Source organism: Sciurus carolinensis, chromosome 11 (genome assembly GCF_902686445.1).
Source record: "Sciurus carolinensis chromosome 11, mSciCar1.2, whole genome shotgun sequence".
NCBI classification, from domain to species: Eukaryota; Metazoa; Chordata; class Mammalia; order Rodentia; family Sciuridae; genus Sciurus; species Sciurus carolinensis.
The window spans coordinates 90,146,018-90,171,601 of NC_062223.1; the positions used below are offsets into that span (position 1 = coordinate 90,146,018).

At 34.2% G+C, this 25,584-nt stretch overlaps 1 protein-coding gene across 4 annotated transcripts in view; it reads right to left on the bottom strand.

Annotated features, from left to right (window-relative positions):
* Positions 1–25,584, bottom strand: part of Grm5 (glutamate metabotropic receptor 5) — a 462,620-nt gene that overhangs the window by 108,159 nt on the left and 328,877 nt on the right. For all 4 annotated transcript variants that reach the window (XM_047516832.1, XM_047516831.1, XM_047516835.1 and 1 more), the window contains one exon: positions 16,537–16,772. In XM_047516832.1, coding sequence (XP_047372788.1) covers positions 16,537–16,772 — 236 coding nt within the window. The remainder of the gene's footprint in view (positions 1–16,536; positions 16,773–25,584) is intronic.

Sequence of the window (25,584 nt, forward strand, 5' to 3'; positions counted from 1 at the left end):
CCCAATGATGATCAGACCTTCTTTAGTAGAATTCCATAGCAGGTTCCTGATTAATGACACCCAACAACTTTATACTGCTATTCATTCTCAAACTCAAATATTTCATCTGTGTATCAAACTTATCCATGCCTGACTGCACTTTATTTCTTGCAACTTTATTCATTTCCAGTGCCTTTCTTCCTTATTTTATTCAGTCCCATCCATTCAGGTTTCTAAACATGCCAGATAGGTTTCAAACTCCATCAGAGATAGGATGGCTGGTAAATTAAAAGGCCATCATTACTGACCATGAACAAATAAAAGACCTGTTCACAATAGACTCTTCTGTTTCAACTCTACTTTCCTATTCACTCAAGTTATTGTCTTTTCTTGGCCTCTCCTTCCCACTTTCCCATATCACATCCACACCCTTTCTTCCAGTTGTCCTTGGATACTCTGACACGCACTCATTTTTCTTGTTCATAGACTTTTGTGACTCTCACTCCGAGAGTCACACATTCCACTAGAGCTTTATAACCCAGCAGATTCTGTGGTGGAGTGATGCAACAGCCAAAGTGATCTCAAAACAATACGAAGCCAAGCCAAATCAGGACATAGCAAAATGCCAATTTAAGCCCTTTTGCCCAAATATGCTAATTGCTTCTTACTTCATTGGAGTTAAAACCCAACTCAATGCAATGGCCAACAACCCTGCACCATATCAACTTCTTTGTCATCATCTACTATCAGTCCCTCAAATTATTCTGTTCCTTACACCGGACTCCCAATGGTTGCCTAAAATAAGATGCTGCTATACTTCTTTAGACTTTAAACCTGTGACTTCCTACTCTGGAATCATCTTAACCCACATCTACCTGTGCCACACATACTCCTCTCTTTCTGGACTTCATACAAAGTCACTTTCTTAGTAATTTGTCCCTGACTATCATAGTTAAATTACATCTTTTCAACATTGTAAATCTCATTTCCCTTCTTTATGTTTCTCGTAGTAATAATGATCATCATCTAATATAATAAATTTTTACTTTTTGTTTTGATCTATCTTTTCCTAACAATAATGCATGCTCTGCAAGGGCTTATTTTGTTTATTGCTATAGCTTCAGTATCTAGAAACAAATAGTGGTAAGTATTAGGCATTCAATTCATGTTTGAGAAGGGATAAATCTTTTTTAGTTTTAATAGCATATTTTTGCTTTTGTGTAGAATGTAGAACCCTGAAGTCAAGTATCGGATCATAATTTCCCTGGGATCCCACCTCTGCGTTGACCAATATTGCAATGGATTAAAAACAATTTATTAATGAAAATAAGCTTTTAATAATCAAGTTCCTTCACAACATTTTTCTCAGTGACCCTATCTTTGGTAGAAGACTGTCTTGATACTTCAGTGCCACATCACAGCTGTGGGGGACACAACTTCTTTATTTAGTAGCCATCTGGCCTGGATGTTATTTCTCTACAATTTTTAAAGGTTGTGACACTGGTAATTATGGAAATGTCAAAACACTAGGCCAACCATGAGGGCTGTGGCAACAACCATCCCACAGTGTCTCCATGGAAATGTGGGTAAACTCATACATAGCATCTGCTACTAGTCAGAAATTGAAATTAAAAGTAGCTCTTCATATTGGCTCAAGGAATGGCACCTGTTATAAAACAGGTATATTGAACTGAAACACCTACTTTAATATGAAGACTAGAGCAGAGAGGCACAGGAAGACTGAATTTTTCTAGTCATATTCTAATCATATGTAATTTAATCATCATTTCTAGCCTGATGATTATTGGGAAATATATTAATATTATGTTTGTATTTTTTCTATTTATTTAGTATAATGGGTACATAAATCACATTTATGAATTATACAAATTCATAAGATATCATATGTGTTTTGTATCCATTGCATAATGTATGCATCCATTGCATAATGTTCAAATCATGGGTAAACATATCTTTCTCTCTAAGAATTTATCATGTCTGTTGCTTTTCTTTTTTCATAACTTAAATAAAAGTATCTTCTAGAACATAATCTCTAATTTTGTAAGTGTGAAGCTTTAAAATAATGTTTCTGAAGATAACTTTGATAAGACTTTTACATATATCATGCTACTTTATCCTCATAATGACCCTGAAATATAAGTATTGCCTGAATTGTATAAATGAAGAAGACAAGACTAAGTAACTGGCTGAGGATGCAGAGGGGTAAGTGGTGGGGTTGAATTTATCACAGGCTATCACTGCAAAGCTCTCTCTGCTGCTCACTGCATGGTAGAGCTTAGCTGAGCCATATGAGACACCAGCAGAGGAGGCTGCCCAGGACAGCTCAAAAGGATGAGCACAGGGATCAAATCAAAGCAGGAGGGGAAAATCCTTCCATAAAATATATTTCTATTTGGTTAAAACACATGAGATATAAGAGATCAGGGATTTGGCTATGTGTTAGAGTTCTTTGAAGTGGAAGAAAATGTCTGGCAATTAGAGGATTGTTTTAGACGTTTGTGAGTGTGTGTGTGTGTGTGTGTGTGTGTGTGTGTATGTCTAAATATGTATATGTATCACATGTGTGTGTAAAGGCAGATTGTATATATATATATTTTTTTCTTCCTTAAACACTTCTGAACAGCTTTTTTAAAGTAAAAAGTACAACTGACTTACAATAAACTGCTCAAATTGGAAGTGCATACTTCAATATGCTTTTACATATGTATGCTTCCATGGGACTATCACAACAATCAAAATAAAATATCCATTGCCTCTACAATTTGATCTTGCACATTTGATCCTTCATTCCCCTGTTCCCTGGGAAATTAACAATCTGACTTCTGTCACCAGAGATTATTTTTTATTTTCTAAAGTTTCAGAGAAATAAAATCTCACAGTATGTATGCCTTCTTTTCTTGACTGCTTGACATTGCATAATTATTTGATTTTTGCCATGTTGTTAGGTAGATTAATTTGTCAATCCTTTTTCTTCAATAACCTTTCACAATGTGCATGCTCTTTCCTCAGTTGATGGACATTTAGGTTATTCTGAATTTCTGGCTATTATGAGTAACATCACTATGACCAGTTTTGACTGAATATTTAGCAGTGTAACGAAGATGTACTACAGGGTAGGAATATATTTAACTTTTTAAGAAAAAAACAAACTGCTTACTAAAATGGTTGGATTATTTCACATTTCCAGCAGCAGTGTATGAGAATACTTGTTCCTCCACATTCTAGCCAACACTTGCTATGGCTGGACTTCATCATTTAGTCATTCTCATAAATGAATGGTGGTATTTTACAGCCATACAAAATTTTATTTCCATTATAATGATGTTGAACATCTCTTCATACATTTATCTTCCATCCTTGTATCTTCTTTCATAAAATGACTCTTCAAATATTATGCTAATTCTGTTGAACTAAATTGTTCACTTATTTTTTTTCTGAAAAAAAATTTTATATGTTTTGAGAACAGGTCTTCCAGTCTGTGAGTTTCCTTTTCATTCTCTTTACAGAGTCCTTTGAAAAGGTAATTGTTGTAGTTTAGGTATAAGGTGTTCACCAAAAGCTTATGCGTGAGACAATGCAATAATTTTCAGAGGTGAAATGATTGTTTATGAGAAGCTTAACCTAATCAGTGTATTAATCCACTGATATGGATTAACAGCGTCATCACTGTAGCAGATCAGGTGTGGTTGGGGGAGGTAGGTTGCTGGGGCATGACTTCAGGGTTTATGATTTTGTCCCTGGTAGGCAGAGCACTTTCTCTACTTCATTGCTGCTGCGTCCTCACCTTCTGCTCTGAGGTTCCGCCTCACTTTGTGCCCAGAGCTTTGGAGTCATCCATCTGTGGACTGAAACCTCTGAAACTGTCAATCCCATTTTCTTCCTCTAATTGTTCTACTCAGGTCTTTTTGTCACATCAATGAAAATGTTGACTAAAATAGCAGCATTTAAAAAATATTTTTGATTAAGTCCAGCTGAGTCTTTTATTATTCTATTGACTGTGTTTTTGGTGTCACATCTAAGAAATCTTTCCTAACATAAAATCCCAAAAGACTTTCCATACATGCTTATAGATGTTTTATAGGCTAAAATTTAAAATAACAGCTAAAACTGATTTCTAGTTAATTTTTATATATGCTGTGTAGTATAGACTGAGTTTTTTTGGAGAATGGTTTCTTATGAATACGGAAATCTTCCAGTACTATTTGCTAAAAAGTCTCTTCTTTCTCCATTGAATTGCTTGTGACTTTTTCTCAAAACAGCATTTCAAGCAAATGTTGATTTGTTTCCAAGCTAACTACTCTGTTCTATTGCTCTGTTTATTTTTATGTTGATGCTGCACTGTTTTGATTTCTACACCTTAAACTAAATCTTGACATTGGGTAATTTTAATCCTTTAACTTTCTTTTTTTTTCAAAGCTGTTTTGAGTTTTCTAGCTCCTTTGCATTTCCAGACAAATTTTTAGTCACTTTGTTGATTTCTATTAAAAAGAAAAAAAAAAACCTCTTAAGATTTTGATTGATATTCTTTGCATTTAGAGATAAATTCTGGCCAAATTACTATCTCAAGACTGAGCCTTCCTAACTACATATACAGTATATTTCTCCACTTAACGTAAATATTTTTCTGAACAAAGTAGTTTTCAAGGCACAAGTCATCTTCTGTCAGATTTACCCTCAGTATTTCATATTTTATATATCATGAGTGGAATTAAATTTCTCCAGACTTCTTGATACTTGGAAAAAAATTGTTTAAGGTAGGCAAAATGATGATTTGATATAATAAAGTTTCATGATCATCAAATTGAAGCTAATTAACCCACCATCACCTTACACAGTGTGTGGCAAGAAGAGTTTAGAGTAACTCTTTCAGCAAATTTCAAGTATATAATAGTATTTTAAATTACAGTAACCATTAAGTCTTTGGATTTATTCATCCTTCAAAATTGAACAGTTATACCCTTCGACCAACGTCTCCCCTTTTATCCCATCACCCAGACCCTGACAATCACCTGTCTACCCTCTGCTTTTATGAGTTCAATATTTTAAGAGTTTACCTATAAGTGAAAGCAGGTAGTATTTGTCTTCCTGTGTCTTGTTTACTTTGCTTAACATAATGTACTCCAGTTTTATTCACATTGGCAGCATTTTCTTTCATATTAAATGCTGACTGATATTGCTTTGTGCATATAATCATCTATCCCTATATGTGATACACATGTATCACGTTGTCTATTTAAATTTATTTGTTGACAAGACATTTAGCTTGTTTCTGTATCTTGGCTATTATGAAATAAGCAAGTGAACATCAGGATACAGATATCACTTCAAGATACTGATTTCATTTTCTTCACATACATACCCAGAAGTGGATTTGTTATACCAAAAAAAAAAAAAAAAAAAGTTCTGTTTTTAATTTTTAAAGGAATAGTTAAAAATAACTATTTTATATAGTGGCTACACTAATTTACATTTCCTCCAATAGTATACAGAGGCTCCATTTTCTCTGCATCCTTGCCAGTAGCCACCTTTTGTCTTTTCCATAGTACCATTCTAACAGGTATGAGGTGATATTTTGGTTTTGATTTACATTTTCCTGATGATTAGTGATATTGAGCACCCTTTTGTTTACCTGTTGGACACCTTCTCTTGAGAAATGTCTATTCAGGCCTTCAGTTCATTTTTAATCAGGTTATTTATTTATTTTGCTATAGATCCTTATATATCTTAGACATTAACTCTGTGTCCAAATATGAATACATGGTTGCAAATATCTTCTTCCATTTCATGAATTTCCTTTTTTTCCCCACTAATGTTTATTTACTGTGCAGAAGCTTTTAATTTGATGCAATTCTTTTCATCTATTTTTGCTTTGTAGCCTGTGCTTTTGGTGTCATATATATAAAAAAAAAAAAATCGCTGCCTAGAACAATGTCAAGAAACATTTTCTTTATATTCTTTTCTAGTATTTTTTTGTTTTTATGTCTTAAATTTAGGTCTTTGACTTATTTTGAGTTGATTCTCAGATGTAGTGTGAGATGAGTCCAATTTTACTCTTTTGCTTGTGATTATACAGTAAATGGTACTAATTTCTTAAAATTTTAATTTCTTATTTATGTATGTTATATAGAAATACAAATGACTTTTGTTAATGTGATGAACACACTAGAAATAATTTTGTAGGTACCATTGAATTTTCTAGCTAAGCAACCATGCCATCTATTAGTAAAGACGGTTCTATTTCATCCTTCAAAATGGAGAATCTAAAAACATCAGTGGTGAGAGAAAACTTTATTGCCCGATCACAGAGAAAAAGATGTTTAATATATTTAAAAAGTTTCTTCCTTCTCCTATTTGCTGTAAATTTTATCAGAAATGATTATATTTTATCATTAAAATTTTTTTATTGCCTAGCATGTGCAAGGCACTGAATTTACTACCCTGCACTGGAAAAGCAAACAAACAAATAAACCAAACAACAAAACCACAACAACAACAAAAGAAACAAAAATGAAAAGCAAAAAAACATATATATGCAAACATATACATATAGAGAGTCATCTATAGATATGGTTACTAAATTATTTTGATCAATTTTTATAATTAAACTAACTCTACATTTGAGGATAAATCCTGTTTGTTCAGGATGTATTATATATTTTTGTATATCAGTGTATCTGTTATGCTAAAAATTTACATAAAATATTTATATTGATGTTCATGATATATATTGTTCTATATTGTATTTGTGATACCAGGCAATGCTGTCCTCGCTGACTGAATTAGAAAGTATTCACCTTTTAAAATTTTCTGGTAGACTATGCACAGATTTTATTTCTGTTCCTCCTTAAATGTTTGGCAGCAATTCACCAGTGACTCTTTCTGATGTTTCTGGAGTTTTGTTTGTAGGAATATATTTGACTACAATTTCAATTTCCTAAATACTCAGATTTTCTATTTATTGCTCATTGATCCTTGGTAGTTTGTGAATTTCCACTTTGGTTAAGTTGGCTAATTTATTTGTAACTAAATTTCTATTCACAGCATTCTTTTATTTTCTTTTTTATATCTGTAAAGTCTAGTGATTCAGTTTCTCTCATTCTTTATATTAATCCATATTTTTCTCTTCTTTTTCTTATCAATCTGGATTTTAATTTTAGTGAAAAAATGAATGTAACAGGTTTCAGTTTCATTTATTTTTTCTACTATTTTTCTGTTTTCCATTTCATTGAGTTTCACTCTGATCTTCAACTTACTTTACATTTAATTTGCTCTCCTTTTCCAAATTTCTTAAGTTGAAATCTGTAGTTATTGGTTTGAAAATTTTTTCCACTGTGGTCATTTAATCCTATAAAACTTTCCCACAATATTGCTTTAGGACCTTTAAGTTTTTTTTTTTTTTTTCCAGTTTGACTTCTGTGGATAAATACTCCCCTATCTTGCATGATTTCTGGGATCCCTGTTCTCTCTAATTCTTTTGGGTGATTTATTCCCTTACTCTCAAATATCATCCTCACATTGCATGTGTAATCAATATTCACTTCATGTTTCCAGGGCTCTCTCCCGCCTAGTTCTTCCTCTGTTCCTGGGCTCTGTAAACTCTGGCTTCCCTGATCTCTTTGAACTCCATTCCATTTCCTCCACTCAGCAGGCTCCCCTCATTTATTTCTGTCTCTTGAAAATAACTGTCTTTCATTGCTTAATGTCTAGTGCCTCAAGAACTGTTTTTCTCTATATCTTGACTGGTTTTGTTGTAAGTTACTTCAAGCAAGAAAGTAAATCTAGTTTTTATTACTTTATTTGAAGCAAACTTTTTCCTATAAAATCTTGTGTTTAAGCTTCACTACAGTTCTGGTGAGTTATGTATTATTTCCAATAATCATTCTTGTCTTAAACATGTGGGAAAGGAAACTCAGAAAGGCCTACAAGTGATTATAGTTTTTTTATTTTTATTTTTTGTAAGTTTCCTGGATCTGGGTCTAATGCTTTTAACAATGTGCCTATCTGCCTGAGGCAACTGGCTCAACCAGCTTCTCAGCTATCTCCTCAATTGATTTTCAATATATTAAACCTATGTTAGACTTAACTTCCAACCCTTAGGTATTTGGGGGAAACACTAATTCTAAACCAATGGCTTTCTTCTGGGATTTCTTTGAGAGTTTTTGATGATGGATAGTCACCATGGAAAATTGCATGCATCCACCACCCAGATGGATAATCTACCCCATTTCTTAGACTCTGGAATTCAAATGAGAAAAAGTGCATCATATTTTTTTCAAACTTTTAATCTAAGGCCTTGATCTGTCTCTATGTTCCATTTCCTTAAAATAGATTCCAAGATGGAGAATCACTTTTTTTCTGGCAATGAGAAGTATCGAGATATAAATAATCCAAGATTTATATTAATCCAATGCTATCACATAAAAATTCTACTTAAAATTCTACTTATCTTAATCCTTTGGTTGATGTAAAGACACAAATAGACTTTTGCTCCAGACTTTACCACATGTACCAAGAGAATGTGATCAAATTTCTTCTTCAGAATGTGTTATTGGTGGTTTTCTAGCACAGATATCTCTAATCAATGTTGCCTAAGAAGGTATATTAAAGGTAAAATAAAAAAGGGTGACGTTATTCCTTTACAGTGAAATTTGTTATTTTCCAACATGTTGAAATACATCGAGTCTCTAAACTATGGTTAAGGAATAATCTCCAATAAATTTAACTATGGAATCCTTTTACACTCTGGATTAATATTCTTTCCATATGCAATCTTGAAAATGTTTATGTAGTATAAGGATGAGGAAGCTCTCACCTGCCATTAACTGTGGCATTTGACTTTTTAAAATTTGGTCCTTCCACTACCATTCTTATGTCCCAGCAACTATCATCCAGGCTATTATTTTCTCTATATTTGTTTTTGATTTTTTCACTTACATTTTCAGTTTGGGAGCTGCTCATATCTTCTGAACAATGGCTAAGCATCTAATGCACATTTTAAATGGCAAAAAAGATGACAGAATGTAAAATTCTGATGCACTAATAGGGGAGTATCCTCTAACTAACCTACCTCAAATTGTACTGAGACATGTTCAACCAGAGAGAATGTGAACAACTCTAGATGGAAACTTACTGTAACAGAAAGGAAAACACTTCCAAGCTAGCAGATTCAATTTTTGGAATACAGGAAATTCTTTAAATGTCAAAAAGTGTTCATATGCTGCACAATTACTATTAGTACTTCTAGTGCTTTTTGACTTAGAAAACACGTAATACTAAACTATTATGATTCCAGTTCTTCAAATTAACTTATAATTTATTAACCACACAGCTTGTGCATATCCACCAGAATATGCAAGGCATAGTTCAGTCTACTAACAAATCTCAATTCTATAAGGATTGTAGACCCAGTTTGGAAATCAACAGTGTCTAGGGGATCACTATAGCCCTCAGTTTGGAAACTGTTCTCAGTTCTGTAACCATTGTAACACTACTTGGGTCTGAGAAATAAAGTTACATTTATATAATAGCATTTATCAAATGTTTGCTGCACATAGAAAGCATTGTGCAGAAAATTGGAAAACAAAAATAAGTAAGACTGGTCCTCTCATGATGAAATTTATAATTTAATGAAGGAAGAGAACTATAAAATGTTTATATACTGGTGTAGTGATATGGAAAGTCTTATTTCTATGTAGCTACAATACTGTGGGAAAAATTTCTATTGACTCTAGCTGCTTCAGACTCTGAAGAGATAGGGTCTTTTTTTTTTTTAATGGAATAAATAACTTTGTATGCAGCAAAGTAGCTACATTAGTAGCTTTAGGTTCAAAGGAAGAATGTCCCTTCTCCAGAGTAAAGAAAACAAAAGAGTTAAACAACTCTGCAAATGAAATGAAGAGATTTTTATTTTAGTATGTACATGAAAATCTGAGATGAGGTAAATGTTAAAAAGAAGAAAAGGGGGAGAAATAAAGCAACATGTTGTCAAGAAGCTGGCAGGTGAGTGGGAGTATGTGGGGCAGAGTACTATGGAGAAATGTTAGACCAGGAGAAACGTTTTTGCATATGGTGGTCAAAGGACACAAGGACATGGTTATTTCGGTAAGCTCTTACTAAAGTAAAACATTAACCTAAGTAAGTTCAAAAATACTGTAGAGAATTTTTTTCTCTAAAACCACCACTGGATCAATAATACAGAATATTGCAAAATCCCCATAAAATTCCTCCTGGTTAAAGTATTTTTTTGTTGTTCTATTACTTGATGCTGGTTTTATTGACAATAGTTTGGAATACCTACAAATATTTGTATTGGTAATTACAAAAAGGAGGTGAATCTGTGTTCAATTTCTGGATCGGTATATAATGAAAAGAAAACAATAAACTAGTGGAATATGAAGGAAGTAGAGTTTCAGTGACAACGGGAAAGTGGAGTGATTAAAAACCATGAGAATATAAACTCATTGGAATGAAAATATCCTGAGGTGGGCTTTTCATGAAGTAAAAACTCAGTATATGAAAAACCACAGGCACTTAAATAGGCATGCCTCTTTACATGGAAGGTTGCAATCTGTGAAGTGGCTGGAGCACAGACTCCATGGATTTAAGGAACACAAGATGAGACCTGAAAAACCTAAATGACTATTTGGAAATGTTTTGACTGGAGCAAAAGAGTTTTGGATATTTTTGTAGACAACAGATAACCAAGATCTTGTAGAATGGGAGGATCATGATGAGATTTTTTTTCTTATGTGAACATCCTTGTAACTAATTTTCAGCATAAGCAGATGAAAGAGAAGCTGGTATGGAAATAGATAGGGAGATTATAATACCTGAAGTGAGGGAGGATGAAAAATTAACTCTAACGCAGTCATACAATGATGGAAATTTAGGCCAACAGTGAAAAGGAGGGAGCAGAAGCAGCAAGTGCCCAGAGTGGAATCCACACTGTTAGGTCACAACTCCACTCTGAGGGTAGAGAAGGTGAGTGTTACTCACTCCTGTGTCTTGGGAGACAGGGGATCAAGTATATCATTGACTTCAGCCATGGATACAAAAAAGAGAAACCCAAAGTTTGGAGAGGCGGTTATGGAAGTTATAATGAGGTTAATTTTAGATATAGAAGTTTGAGCTGCCCTTAGGACATCTAGGTGAAAATGTCTGTGTTAATGTCATAAGTGACACTTCTGGAAACTACTGGAGGCAACAGGGAGAAATCATAGAAAGGCGAATGAATGTCAGCAGGTGACAGAGTGTGAATGTAAAGGTAATAGTCCTTGAACCAATTGAAATAGCATATACTTATCAGGAAATGGTGTTGAGTTAATTCTCTAAAGTTTTATCCTGGATTAAATATACAATAAGAGAAATTATATTATTGATATTTTAAATGTATTGTCATCATTAATTTAATTTATGATTTAAATCTTCCATAATGGTGTAATTTAAATAAAACTTACTGAAACCGTGAAGTGGATCAGTACTAACTATTCAGGGAAACCATCATATTGAAGTCCTGTAGTAAATATTTATGTAAAAGTAAAATATATGTTAAAAACAAAACACAGTGCTGGTTGTAGAGTTGAAAATTTATAAGATATTTGAATGAAAACAAGAACCAACTTAAAATAGTGTATATCAAAGAGTCATTTGGTAACTTCTCTTTGAAAGCTCTAAAGGACTTATACTAAGAAATGAAACAGATGTCTTAAGAGAAGTAAGAGAATAGAATAATACAATTATTGATTGATCTAAAAGAAGGCAGGAAAGAATGAGAGATTAAGAATTAGAAAACACCTCTTTTGTTATATTGATTCCCAAGTATTTTATTTTATTTTTAGGCTATTGTAAATGGTGTAGTTTTCCTAATTTCCTTTCAGAGGATTCATCACTTATGAATAAAAGTGCATTAGATTTATGAGTGTTGATTTTATATGATTTTATATCCTGCTACTTTGCTGACTTCATTTATGAGTTCTAGAAGTTTTCTGGTGGAATTTTTTGGCTCATCTAAATATAGAATCATGTCATTGACAAATAGAGATAGTTCAATTTCTTCTTTTCCTATTCATATCCCTTTAATTTCTTTGGTATGTCTAATTGCTCTGACTAGCAGTTATCTCATACTAGACAATGGAGAAAAGATAACCTCTTCAACAAATGGTGCTGGGAAATGAAATGGTGCAGCAAAGTGAAATTAAACCCCTATCTCTCACCCTGCACAAAATTCAACTCAAAATGGATCAAGGACCTCTGAATTAGACCAGAGACCCTGCACCTAATAGAAGAAAAGTAGGTCTAAGTCTTCATCATGTTGGCTTAGGACCAGACCTCCTTAACATGATTGCAAAAGCACAAGAAATAAAAGCAGGAATCAATAACTGGGATAGATTCAAACTAAAATCTTTTTCTCAGCAAAGAAAACAATCAACCATGAGAAGAGAGAGCCTACAGAGGGGAAGAAAATCTTTGCCACACACACTTCAGATAGAGCACTAATATCCAGAATATATAAAGAACTCAAAAAATTTTACACCAAGAATAAAAATAACCTAATCAATAAATGAGGGAAGGAAATGAACAGACACTTCACAGAAGATCTACAAGCAACAACAGATATATGAAAAAAATGTTCATATCTCTAGTAATAAGAGAAATGCAAATCAAAACTACCCTAAGATTCCATCTCATCCCAATTAGAATGGTGATTATCAAGAATACAAGCAAAAATAGGTTGGCGAGAACGTGGGGTAAAAGGCACACTCATACATTGCTGGTGGAGTTGCAAATTAGTGCAGCCACTCTGGAAAGCAGTATGGAGATTCCTTAGAAAACTTGGAATGAAGCCACCATTTGATGTAGCTCTCCCACTCCTTGGCCTATACCCAAAGGACTTAAAATCAGCATACTATAGTGATGCGGCCACATCAATGTTCATAGCTGTTCAATTCACAATAGCCAGATTGTGGAACCAACTTAGATGCCCTTCAACAGATGAATGGATAAAGAAATTGTGTTATATATACGCAATGGAATATTATTCAGCCATAAAGAAGAATAAAATTATGGCATTTGCAGGTAAATGGATAGAGTTGGAGAATATCATGCTAAGTGAAATAAGCCAATTCCAAAAAACCAAAGACCAAACAATTTTTCTGATAAGTGAATGATGATACATAACCGGGATGGGGGAAGGTAAGGGAAGAATGGAAGAAGGATGGATTGTTTAGAGGGAAATGAGGGATGGGGAGGGGTCGTGGGAAGGGAAGATAATAGAATGAGACAAACATCATTACCCTACATACATGTATGATTAAACAAATGGCATGACTCTACTTCATGTACAACCAGAGAAATGATAGTTGGACCCCATTTGTGTATAAAGTATAAAAAAGAATCATGATCATAGGGAGGTAAATGATGTACTTTGAAACTCTTATGTCTTCCAGTCAGATAAACCTAAACCTGCATTCAAATCTAAGTTCTGTCACTTTTAATATTCCTTATGTCCAGTTAACAGTGGTTCAGAAGTCCCTGAAAAATACATCTCACTGTTCTTTACTACTGGTATATCATTGTGTACAATGAATCAAAATAAAAAAAAAGAATTAAAAACAAATTGGCCAAATAGAAAGCAAATAATCAATGAGAGAAATAGGAAGATTAAAAAATAAGCCTCTGATTTAATGATTTAATAGTACATATATTTGGCAAAAGACTCAGATCCATAGTATATGAGGAATTCTTAAAAGATATATTAAAAAGAAAATAAACTCAAAGGCATGGTTCAAAGAATACTTTACAAAGGAGAATGCCCACTTTCCAATAAGCATATGAAAAGCTTAATTGTATAATACATCATAGAATGGCCAGTCAAACGCCACAGTATGATAGAACCACACACTCAGAGAACATCTCAAATTCAAGAGACAAAATCAGGGTTGGACAGGGGCACAGAACAACTTGAACTCCCTTTATGTGATGGGGATTAGATGGCAAAAATGACATTTGAGTAGATAAGGAATTAGGGTCAAAAGTAGACTAGGTCAAAGTTTTGTATAATTACCTTCTTCAGTCATACATAAATCATCTTAAGATTTTTTTTTTTTTTGAGACAAGTTCTCACTATTGCCTGGGTTGGCCTGCACTTGGATCAAGTGATCCTACTGCCTCAGCTTCCTAGCATTGGGAACCAGAGGTATGTGCCACTGCTTCTTGGTCAAGAATTATTTTCCTTGAGTTTTTGATCCATATTGATTATCATATAATGCAAATTTATTGATTACAACTTTTAATCTAAGATATTCTATTTCTATAGTAAGTCATACTGGTTAAACTCTGGACAAATCTAAGTTTAAGCTCAGTTCCAGTGCTTAATAGACATATGACTTTGAGGAAGTACTTTTGTCTCCCTAAATTGTGTTTACTTTTAATCCTTAAAATGAAGACAATAATACTTCCCCCAGTGAGAAGGAGAACAAAGGTATTACTTATTGAATGTTCAAGTTTATGTATGCACCAAACATCTGTTGTCAATTAAGAGTCCAATGGGGGCTAGGGGAGTGCCATTCATTAGGACAGTGAGGAACAGACTCTGAGCAGTAAGATCATATCTCCCTGTGCCCATGAGGCACAGGGTTGCAGCAGCAGGGCCCAGGGGAGGATTTTACCAAACAGTTTCATAGAAATAATATTTCCATGGAAATCAATGTGTCTTTCGAGAATATATCTAAGAATGACCTCCAGCAAAAGAAGAGAGAAATAAATAACTATTTCTGAGAGGTGGCATTTCAGACAAAAGGGAGTACAAAAAGAATGTTAGTACAGAAGAAAGTAATACCAACTGGATAAATTCCCTTAAACACGCTAGTGGGGAGTTGTCACCAACTCCTGAGTACTGAGGGAAAGGAGGTAAGAACAGAGCTACAGCATATTCTTTATAACTCCTCCAGTGTATAGTAATCTGTGTAAAAACATAGAATAGGAACACAAGAGAGGTATATGCTTCCCAAATCTCAAAAGAGGAATTCAGTGTGTCCTTCCAAAATTGGATAGAAAAGTGAAAATTATAAAATTAACTACAAAATTGAAATTGTGAAATTTAAGTGAGAATGCTATTTATTCTCACACATTTTTAAATGAAAATTGAAAATAAAAAATAAAAACAAAGGAAATGAATAGCATTTGAAGATTTGGGAAAGGAGTTAGCAGAAAATCAAATAAGAGAGAGGCAGACAGACATACATCTCACACCATGCTTCTGTCATTTTCTGGATTTCATTGACCAGTACAATATCCCACCTTCCAACATTCCCTCCCTCCCCACTACCTTAACAGGAACTGACACAGGTTTGCCAAGTTCTTGTTTTATCAAATATTGGCATTTAGAAACAACCACAAATCACCACTTACCATCTCTATCATTTCATTAAGGAATGAATTAATACCAAAGCATAGGACAGACATGAGCTCAGAGGGAAAATGCTTTAAGAGTTCCTGATTTTCCTCATTTTGATGCCAGTATGGATAACCTCTCCATGAATGTAATTGGTACCTGAACCAGGATTACAAACCCCCTACCCCCAAATGCTCTGGGGTTCTGTCACCATGGATGAAAGCAATTGTTCCAACCACTAAAATATTTCATACCTTTGCAAATGCCTGGGGGTTCTTATTACATGGGGTGGGATAAATCAGTCTCAACAATTCCTTTATCCATTTTAACAAGCCTTAACCTCTTTCAGAAATTGCCACATATGTCAATATTGGCTCTACCTGATGATTACAGCCAAGATTCTTAGGATGTGCAACAATCAATCTAAACCAAATACTTTGTTTATCCTTTATTGTATCACTTGCAAGACAGGATAGCATTTTTTTAAGGGGTGGGGCATATCTCACTTTCTAGACACCGAACCTTCAAAGGGAGGAACTAAACTTTCCTATCTTGGTACCTCTATTAACTAAGGCAATTTTGGCACATTGTGGACCTCTATAAGTATTCGTCAAATACTCGAATATCTCAAGTGTTTACTGAAACATCATAATTGTACATTTTAAAATCTCAGTGATTATTTTATGGTTCATTGATGGAAGTAGGAATTGGATGTGTTTTCAACATTTATTTATTCACTCTTCAGACATACATAAAACCTTTAATATGTGCCTCCATTCTAGTAAGATAATAAAAATGATCCTCCATCTGCTCAAGATTATGGAGATGAGCAGAATGTAGTCCTTGCTGGTGTCAAGACCAGTTGCATTCTGGAGCTTGTCTGATCTTTCAGTACTGTGTCTCACAAAAACACATTCAATTACTTGAATGATATAGATAGAAATAATTTAATCATTTTAAATCTCAATAAACACTTGCTGAGATATGTTTTTAGCGAGAATGAAACCTGTTTATCACCATTAAGTGACAATAGCTACTCTATAGAGTCCTCCTCACTAACAAATTACAGCCACTATCCCTATGACAGTTCACTCGATTGGAGTCTTAGCCTTATCCACTTTAAATGATACAATAAATCTGCTTACTATTGCAAGTCTTGTTGTATTTGCTGTTCTCCTGCGCAAATCCTTCCAGTCGGCACTGAAAACGATGCTGCCAAAATTCTTGAAACCAAGGGTTTCGGAGGTTTGTTTCTGGCCGGAGCTTCAGATAATAATCATCAAACCACTTGACATCAGGAGATTGGAGCTTGATTGTGATTCCACCAACAGCTTCTCGCTGATATCCATCTGTCACATCGTACCTATCAGCCCAGCCATCACTGTGGAAACATACACACAACACACACACACAAAAAAAAAATCCTCAACTTAGACCAGAGATCATCTGAGTAAATGAGTCCTTGTGTTTTCTATTTTTTGGTTTGAAATGTCGGTCATGAAATGGGTACTTCAGGCCATAGGATGGTCATACATTACACTTAGGTGATTGTTAAGATAATGAAAAAGTTAATGAAAAAAGGCAGCAACACCAAAAAAAAACTTTTGAGTTTCAGAGTGTTAAATAACACTAACCTCACTTACCTTGAGTTGCACAGAATAACCTAATACTTTTAGCAGAATTTTACTTGTTGCAAAATTCAGTATATGCATACATGCTGCATAGTAGAACAGAACCATTCACACTTTTTTTTTTTTCCTCTCTCAGTGGTACTGGGGACTGAACCTGGGGGCGATGGACCCTCTGCTTCTGAGTTACATCATCAGCCCTCTTTATATTTTATTTTGAATCAGGCTCTCACTAAGTTGTTGAGGCAGACCATGAACTTGTGATCCTCCTGCTTCAGCCTCCCAAGTCACCGGGATTAGAGGTATGCACCACTGTGTCAGCTTACCATTCACTGATGCTGGATGAGTAATAGTAGGCCAAATTAACTTTCAATATATTCCTTTCTTTTACTTTATGATAACCATTAAAATAATCATAAAATAAGAATAAAAATATTTCTAGAACATGCCTAACATTAATTTAACCTTCCTATAACATGATATTATTTTTTGTTCACATTATACAAGAAAATTATAGAGATTTAAAAAAATACCTTGCTAATTATAGGAATTCAGTATATTATTTCAGTCTCAAACTGAATTCTTGGTAGTCCACCACCCATATACTCTTTGTCCCATGAACCTTTTTCATTACATTTACAATATGTATTTGAAATCATGTCTTACAGTGATTGAAAGACCTTCCTAAAAATGGGCCATCAAGGATAGGGACAGGGATCATACTTCTCAACTTTACTATCATTATATGTACTATTCACTCAAAGTAGTAAACTAGGAATTTTAAAATAAAAGAGGTTGAAATCAGAGAGTGCCTGTTATAATGCTATAAGAGAGTATAACAATAACAAAAGAGTATTTTAAGCTTATTTGGGAAATACATGGGACACAACACTGGAAATAAAACACATGGTTAAATCAAACTTGGATATCGCCTGGGCACCCAGGGAGAAGGCACCTCTGACTCCTCCTCTCTCACTGGAACACACACACAGCTGGGGCTACATGTTTGCTGGGACACAGAGTTTCTCTGCCTTTCTCTTGAAGAGATTCTAACTGCTCTTTAAGAAAAGATACAGGGAAAGGAACACCAAAGATGTAAAGGAAGAGATATGGAGGAAGTTGAGAGGAAGAACAGAGTGGAGCCCCCAGAATGCAAAGCAGGAGGTGTTTGAACCTGTGCTCTGGGAAGAGGGCAGTAGGGGAGAATGAGAGGAGGGTTTCCATTAGCAAGCACTGCTTACCTCAGTGATCCCATTTTCTTTTCAATGCACTTTTGTTATTAATTTTTATTTCTTTGAGATACAAAACCAACACTTTGGTATACAAGTTAATAAATAACACAAAAAGACTGCACTTTTTCCAGGATGTTCTGTTATACCAAGTCTGATTAAAAATTGATAATTGAGAGTTGCTTCAAAGGTCCTAGAGGTGTTATGGGAATTTGCAATGACTTGAGGTTATTTCCTAAAGTAGAAGATGAGAAAAGAATAAATAAACAAAAAGAATCATTTCTTCCTCTAAGTCTCCCTGACAAGAAGATATCTCATTAAAAGTTATCTATGGTCAAATTTTAAAAACTTTTGTGGCAGATCAAGAAAAAAAAAAAATGTAATGCAATATGTTTTGTCCCAGTGTTGAATTTGGTTACTTCACACATTGTCTTCCCTCAAGTTTCTCATTTTCAGCTCCAGAAGATTTTATTTAAAGCTGACAAGTTGAAATGAAGTGGGCTTGTTTGCCTCACTTTCTCCCTGTGTTGTGGAGGGTTTATTATATCACTGATATGGGAGTGTGGGTCCAGGAGCTGCATGGGCGTGCTGCAAGTGGGACAGGAAGCTCTGTTTGTCAAGCAGAGCCCCATTCTCCAAGGAAGTGGCAATTTAAATTGTTCCTTTTGTTAACATTAGCTCACTCTTATGTAACGCTATGATTATGAATATTACATAAGAAATGTAAGACTATACTGGGTCCAATTTACCCTTCACAATTCATTCATTGAATTTAATGGGAATTGTAAAAAAGCTTGTCTTGATAAAGTTACTTGCAGGCAGTGTTTTCATAAAGGAAGAGCATCAGGACCAAAGAGTGTTAATTTACTTCTCTCTCATCATGTTCTTTCTCTTTGTTTTTTTTTCAGATAGAAATCTCTAAGTTTAAGCATCTAGAAGAAAGATGATGCTTTACTATCAGCCTTATAGGTTCCATTGTTAGTTTAAGATGATTTTTGTTCCAGATATTTCTAATCAACAACAAAATAAAAATCATAAAGAAGATAGTACAGAAATAGAAAATCCCAACACCTGTGTTACAAAACAGGGTCATTCTATTCAAAATGAATGAGAATATGTGCTAGGTAAGTCATAAGAAAGGGCATTTGATGCTGGTTAAATTAAAGGATGCTTTAGATTATAAAATGTTGACATTTTTATAAACATGTGCTTTTGAGATTTAGGATGTAATAAATCCCCCAAATAAAATGAAATGCCAAGAAAGCCTGAACATACCTTTCTACCACCTAATGCTTTCTATTACTTTGACAGAGTAGTCCTTCAAAATGTTGGCATCTTTTTAATGTTTTGGGTGGCATGTATTTCCCTAAAGCAAGGAGGAAAGGGAGAAAGGGAAAGAACTAACATTTATTGAAAAACAACTCGATTTAAAGCATTTTTCTGACTTTATTATTTATCCATCTACAATCCATTCATCCATCTAATTTCTCTTTCATCTCACTAGTGGACATGTTACCCATCTCTTTATCATCTATTTCATTCTTTTTTTTTTCAATTTTTTGATATAGAGTATTATCAATATTTATAGATTCCATATTTGCAGATTCAGGACTGGAATTATAGCTCAGTTCTAGAACACTTGCCTAGCCCAGCAAGGCCCTGGATTCAATTTCCAGAACAGGAAAAAAAATGTATTTGCAAATCCACTTACTTCCTAAAACTTATTTGCAACAACTAAATCAATACTGGTGGTATTTTTGCAGTCATTCACAGGAATGCATGGAGAAACAAAAAGCTGGAGTCTCCTGGCATGCATATTCCCAACTGAGGTTGAAAAGGATGTCCCTAGGCCTTCTTACTTCAGTTCTCATACAAGAAAAAAGTGCACCTTTCTCATTCTGCTTGGTGCTACGTCTTTCACATTTTTGTGTTTTGTACTAGTGATTTTGCTGCCTCACACGGCATCCAGTGTTAGTGATGCCATGTAACAAGAAAGCTTTGATATCCATAGAAAACACATACATTAGATAAGTATTAATAAAGAATGGATAAAATACTGTTTGCTTCAAGTTCAGTGTTAATGAATGAATACTATTAAGTGAGGATATATTTAAAAAGGAACATAAATGAAATAAAGTTGCATATTGACTTGATGGTGAAAATATTGTGACTAGAGACTCACAGAAACCTAAATGTTTATTTCCTCTGGGAGATACTCTCAGTCTTAACTAACTTAATGTTTATTCCATGTTTACAGAACAGTGGAGTGAATAGAGTATTGACTGTATACATAGTTTTAATCAAGATGTTGTTTTAGTCAGTCTTGTAGCATATATTTGATTGCAGAAACAGAGTAACTTTGACATTTGAAATTGGAAAAGTGTTCTTAACTTAGAACTGAGCTCCAGTCAAGGAAGACTCTTTGTATCTATGTTCCTATTCTCCAAACACCTCTCAGCAGAAACTTAGAGTTCTTTAAATCTCTCCAGAAGATGTATTTAAAGACATGCTCACATAGCAAGGGTTTACCTTCATTTTCTTCCTAGGATTACATTATCAAAAATATTTACTCCTCTTCTGCAATCTACCTTCCCTCTTTGTCCCTTCAACTCCATTTCCCATTATTTCTCACAATTAGCAATTCCTGAAAGTGTCATGATGCTTTCTTTTCAATAGAAGGTTATATTTAAGGCAAAATTGCCTCTGGAATTATCCACCTAAAAACTTATTTCTCTATCTCTATAACCTTCCATCTTTACTTCAACATTTATTGCATATCTTCTATCTTAGACTAAATTATTTGGTTGCAATGATAGTTCCAATATCTCAATGGCATAGAACAGAATCTTGTTGTTCCTCAGCCTTTATGTTCACTGTGAGTGGCCTGTGACTCTGCTGCATTTTGTGGAAGGCAAAAAAAAGCATAAGGGACCCATGTGATGGTTCTTAAAAATTCCGTTTAGAAGTGGCACATGTTACTTCTGCTCATATACTATCGACCACAAGAAGTCATACGACTAAACCTAACCTGATGGGCCAGGCATCCAAAATTTTTCCACAGAAAGGAAAAGTAACTATTCCAAAGAAAATGTAATCTGCATTTACTATATGTTGAAATTGTATTGAAACTGAAAAACCATGTGCTGAATACATTTTAGATGTATTTCAGAAGCTCAGTCTAGCCTACTTAGGTGTACAAATAAGTATCATTATAGATATGATAAGGACTATGAATAAGTATCATTATAAATATGAATTAAGTGTAATGGGAGAATAAATCAGTAAATAATCCACTAACTACCCATAGGGTGATAAGATATAAATTGCATTTGAAAAATGTGGATAAGAGAGGGCTAATATTATTTTGAAATACTATTTTCTATATAGTGAGAGAATATTTGTGAATCAAGGAAGAATCAAAATTGAGCATTGCAACTAGGTGTTTGTCAGTTTTTCATTGCTGTGACCAAAACATCTGACAGGACCAACTTAGAGGAGGGAAAGTTCATTTTGAGCCCATGGTTTCAAAATTTCAGTCCATGGATGGCTGATTCCATTGCTCTGGGACTGAGGTGAGGCAGAATATTTTGACAGAAGAATGTGGTAGAAGACAGCTTCTCAGCTCATGACAGCCCAGGAGCAGAGAGAGCACAAGGAGCTAGGGACAAGTCATATAAACCCCAAGGGCATGCCCTCAATAATTTACTTCCTCTAGCCATATCTACCTGTCTATTGTTACTACCAGGTGATCAGTTCAAATCACTAATCCATCAAATGGATTAACCCAATGATTGGGTTACAGTTATAATAGTCTAATCATTTTACCTCTGAACATTGCTGCCTTTTTGGGTGATACCTCCATTCAAACCATAACAAGCTATGTCAAGTGCACAAGGTAGTGAGTTAATGAGGTGAGCTGAGAGAAAAATTATAAAGTTTTTTTTTTTGTGCAATCCCAAAGGCTTTTTTGAAAGTAGTGGGGAGGCAGTGGTTCCTTTTAAATGATATGAAGAGATGATTAGAACTGAATGAATTCTGGCAGCAGTGTGGGTGACAATTCAGACCAGTTGGAGTTGGGTGTTAGAAGATCAACTTAGAAAATGTTTTGCAGAGGTCAAGGAAACAGAGAGTTGAATTAAAGAAGTAGCAATAAGAGCAGTGAACTGTATTTGCAAGGAAACCTGACTTAGAATCCCTAATATATATGTAAGAAATATAGGGTAAAGAATTTTTGTGATTTGCAGAAAAAGAATAACAATATTGTAACTCCACATCCTTGTTTGGAAAATATAGGAAGAGAACAGTTTTGGTATGAAAAAGAAAGAACTAAGTATGAGTTGGGGTTCGTGATAGTCATATTTCTCTTCATATGCTGTATATTATTTATTTTATTCTGGATTTCTATGCACTGTCTAGAGATATGATTGGTTTGAATGTTAAACACAAGTGTTAACAATTTTCTTGTTTGTGGTCCAATACCAAATCAATCTATCCTTTTCTATTATGTGTATGTTTTGGTAGCATAACAATAGTTGTTGGAACTTAAATACATAGTGAGGAATAATGTCAATTAGAGAACCATAAAGATTTAGTATTTGATTAATTCCTTATCAAATAAATATTTTAACTTTATAGTTATTTTATCATATATTGTATTAAATTATTGATATACAATACAGGCCAGTAGTTATAAAATAATTACTGCAGAGTTTACCACCAGTAACTTTAATGCATTTTTTTTCATTTTGCTAGATGTAGAGATACCCCTGAGGTATAGATGCTAACAGTCATAAGTAAAAATAAATCTTGGAAAATTATGAAAAAAATAAATTATCTAAAGTTGAGTAGAGAAGCTAAATAATTTTAAAAGTGTCTCCTTTAAAAAAAATCTAAATATGTAAGGGCAGAATATATAATTTTCCTTCCTTTCCTAGTTTTTAAAATCAATAATTATTTTTGAGTAATTGTTACAGAAATGGAAAAATACTATTGAAAATTGTGTTGGATCATTCTTTAGCGGCCGTGTCAATGTCATATTCACTCTAGGACATGATTAATTCAGTAAGGATTTTGAATACTTCTTCTTTACCAAAAGGTGGTAGGGTCATTTCATACCCTCAAGGGGTCAACAGTTCATTAGGCATGATCTGCCTAAATGGGAACTGTCATCTTCCATCCACCTGAGTATTCCTCATTTATCCTTCAGACTACATATCCTTTCTCTGTATTTTTCATTCAGTCTTTTCAAAATCTGCACGGCTCACTGGATTTCAAGTCAGTGAATTATCAGTTACTGAGAAATCACATTCCTGTCCTCCTTCCCTGAGACTATTCCACAATCACTTCGATTATTATTCTGGGTTTTTCCGCCAAACTCCTAGTCCTTACATTTACAATCTCCTCATTTATTTACCTGGAAGGCTAATGACATACAATGGTTCAGTAGTTGAACTCTCAAATGTCAGCATGGTTATTTACTATAACTCAATAGAGTTCTTGAGGAGGCATTCTGTTACCTGTCATGGGCAAACAACATAAATCAATCACCTCAAAGTTTTTCTAAAGGGTACAATGCCAGACTAAAAATGCAGACACCCAAAAGACTATTTCTAGAAGTTTCAGTCATTAAATTGGGTCCTGAAGATGTGAGTTTGGTGGGGTGTAAAGGAGAAGCACTGGTACACACAGTTATTCTTGCTCACCAAAAGCTTTAGTTCTGCCCATTACCATGATGCAGATACTTCTGAGACTAACCACACACACGCTGCCTATTGGAGACACAGCACATTGATTCTTGTTTCTCAACCATGTTACACTTTCACATGTTCAAGCCTTTGAGTATGCTATTCTCTCTGCACAGAATTCCATCTTTTCAACTCCTCACTTTCCCCAAATGGATAAATCTAATCATCTACCAAGTAGATAGATTTAACTTGAATGTAAATTATCAAAATCTTTCCAGAGCTCCCATGGGCTTACTGGTTTTGTCCTCTTTGCTTCTAGAGTACCCATGCCATTCATTTATTTACTGAACAAGTATTTTGTAACTAATATTTGAAATGTGCAAATACAATGGTAAACAAGAAAGGCAAAATTTCTACTCTCTTAGGGGTAACATGATGAAGCATTTAGTTTTGATATTTCATTGCATTAAATTTACTACATTTATTTCTCTCCTTCAAGTTGACTATACATTCTGTGATTTGTAAATGTTGGTATTCTAATATTTATTGTAATGGTTGGCACATACTAAGCCTTTAAGAAATGCTATTTGAAAATTAGACTTTAAATATGGTGAACTTCAAATTACACAGAATTCTTTTCAGATACAACATTCAGTCATTTTTAATTGAGAAAACAACACTGTTGAACATGCCTTATAAAATGACTGAAAGCTGAGTGAATTCCCCCTCCAGAAAGGTTCTCTCCATTCTCTACCTGATGCTATTAAGGTTAATGAGTATATTCATTAGGCCTCAACCCAGCATTTTTTTTCAAAATCTGTTCACAACCCACATAATTATTATGGAAACTGCTGTTCTACCCACATGTAATCATCATCCTGCCAAATCTCTTTCCAATAGCATTTTATAAGATATTTTGGGATTTAAAAAATTCTAATAGTGGGAGTCTACTGGCTTCTTGGCTACTTTCATATAATCCTTTCTTCACCCTGGGGGAGTAGGACATTTTAGAGTCTATAAATTATAGTGGAAAGCAGAGGAGGATATTGAGACTTTAAATAAAACTTCTTATGAATATATACTAACATTAATGAATTATTTAATTGCAAATGAAGCAGAATATATACTTGTTGAGAAAATGGTGTGGTTATTGACTGAAAGTCAATCTGTGATGTTTGTAAATCTGTTATTCCCATTTTCCAAGATTTATAAAGGATGAGTAGATGTGGATTAGATGAACTGTATTGGAACATTCAACAAGAGGGAGGAAAGCCAGGGACCTGAATTTTGCTATGTATTTAACTTGAGATGCTTTCCATTGTGTGACTGTCTATTGCTCTGTAGGATTTGGGGTTAATTCTTTTTAACCTTAACTTTTACAGCTGAAGAAATGAAGCTTTTAGGCATTAAGTAGTCTACTCAAAATTCTATAGCAAATAGAGAGGGGATATAAACCCAGACCTTGCTAGGTCCAAAGCTCTACCACTTTCCATACTATGTAACATAGTGGTAATAGTAGGGAGAGGTGTTTCCTAACAGACCGTATTTGAGAGCAGTTACTGGAGGACAATGAGCACAATACAGGGCTGGAAGCATGCAGGCAGAATCCTAGGATGGCTTGCAGGAGCCCTAATTGTTGGTACACACATACC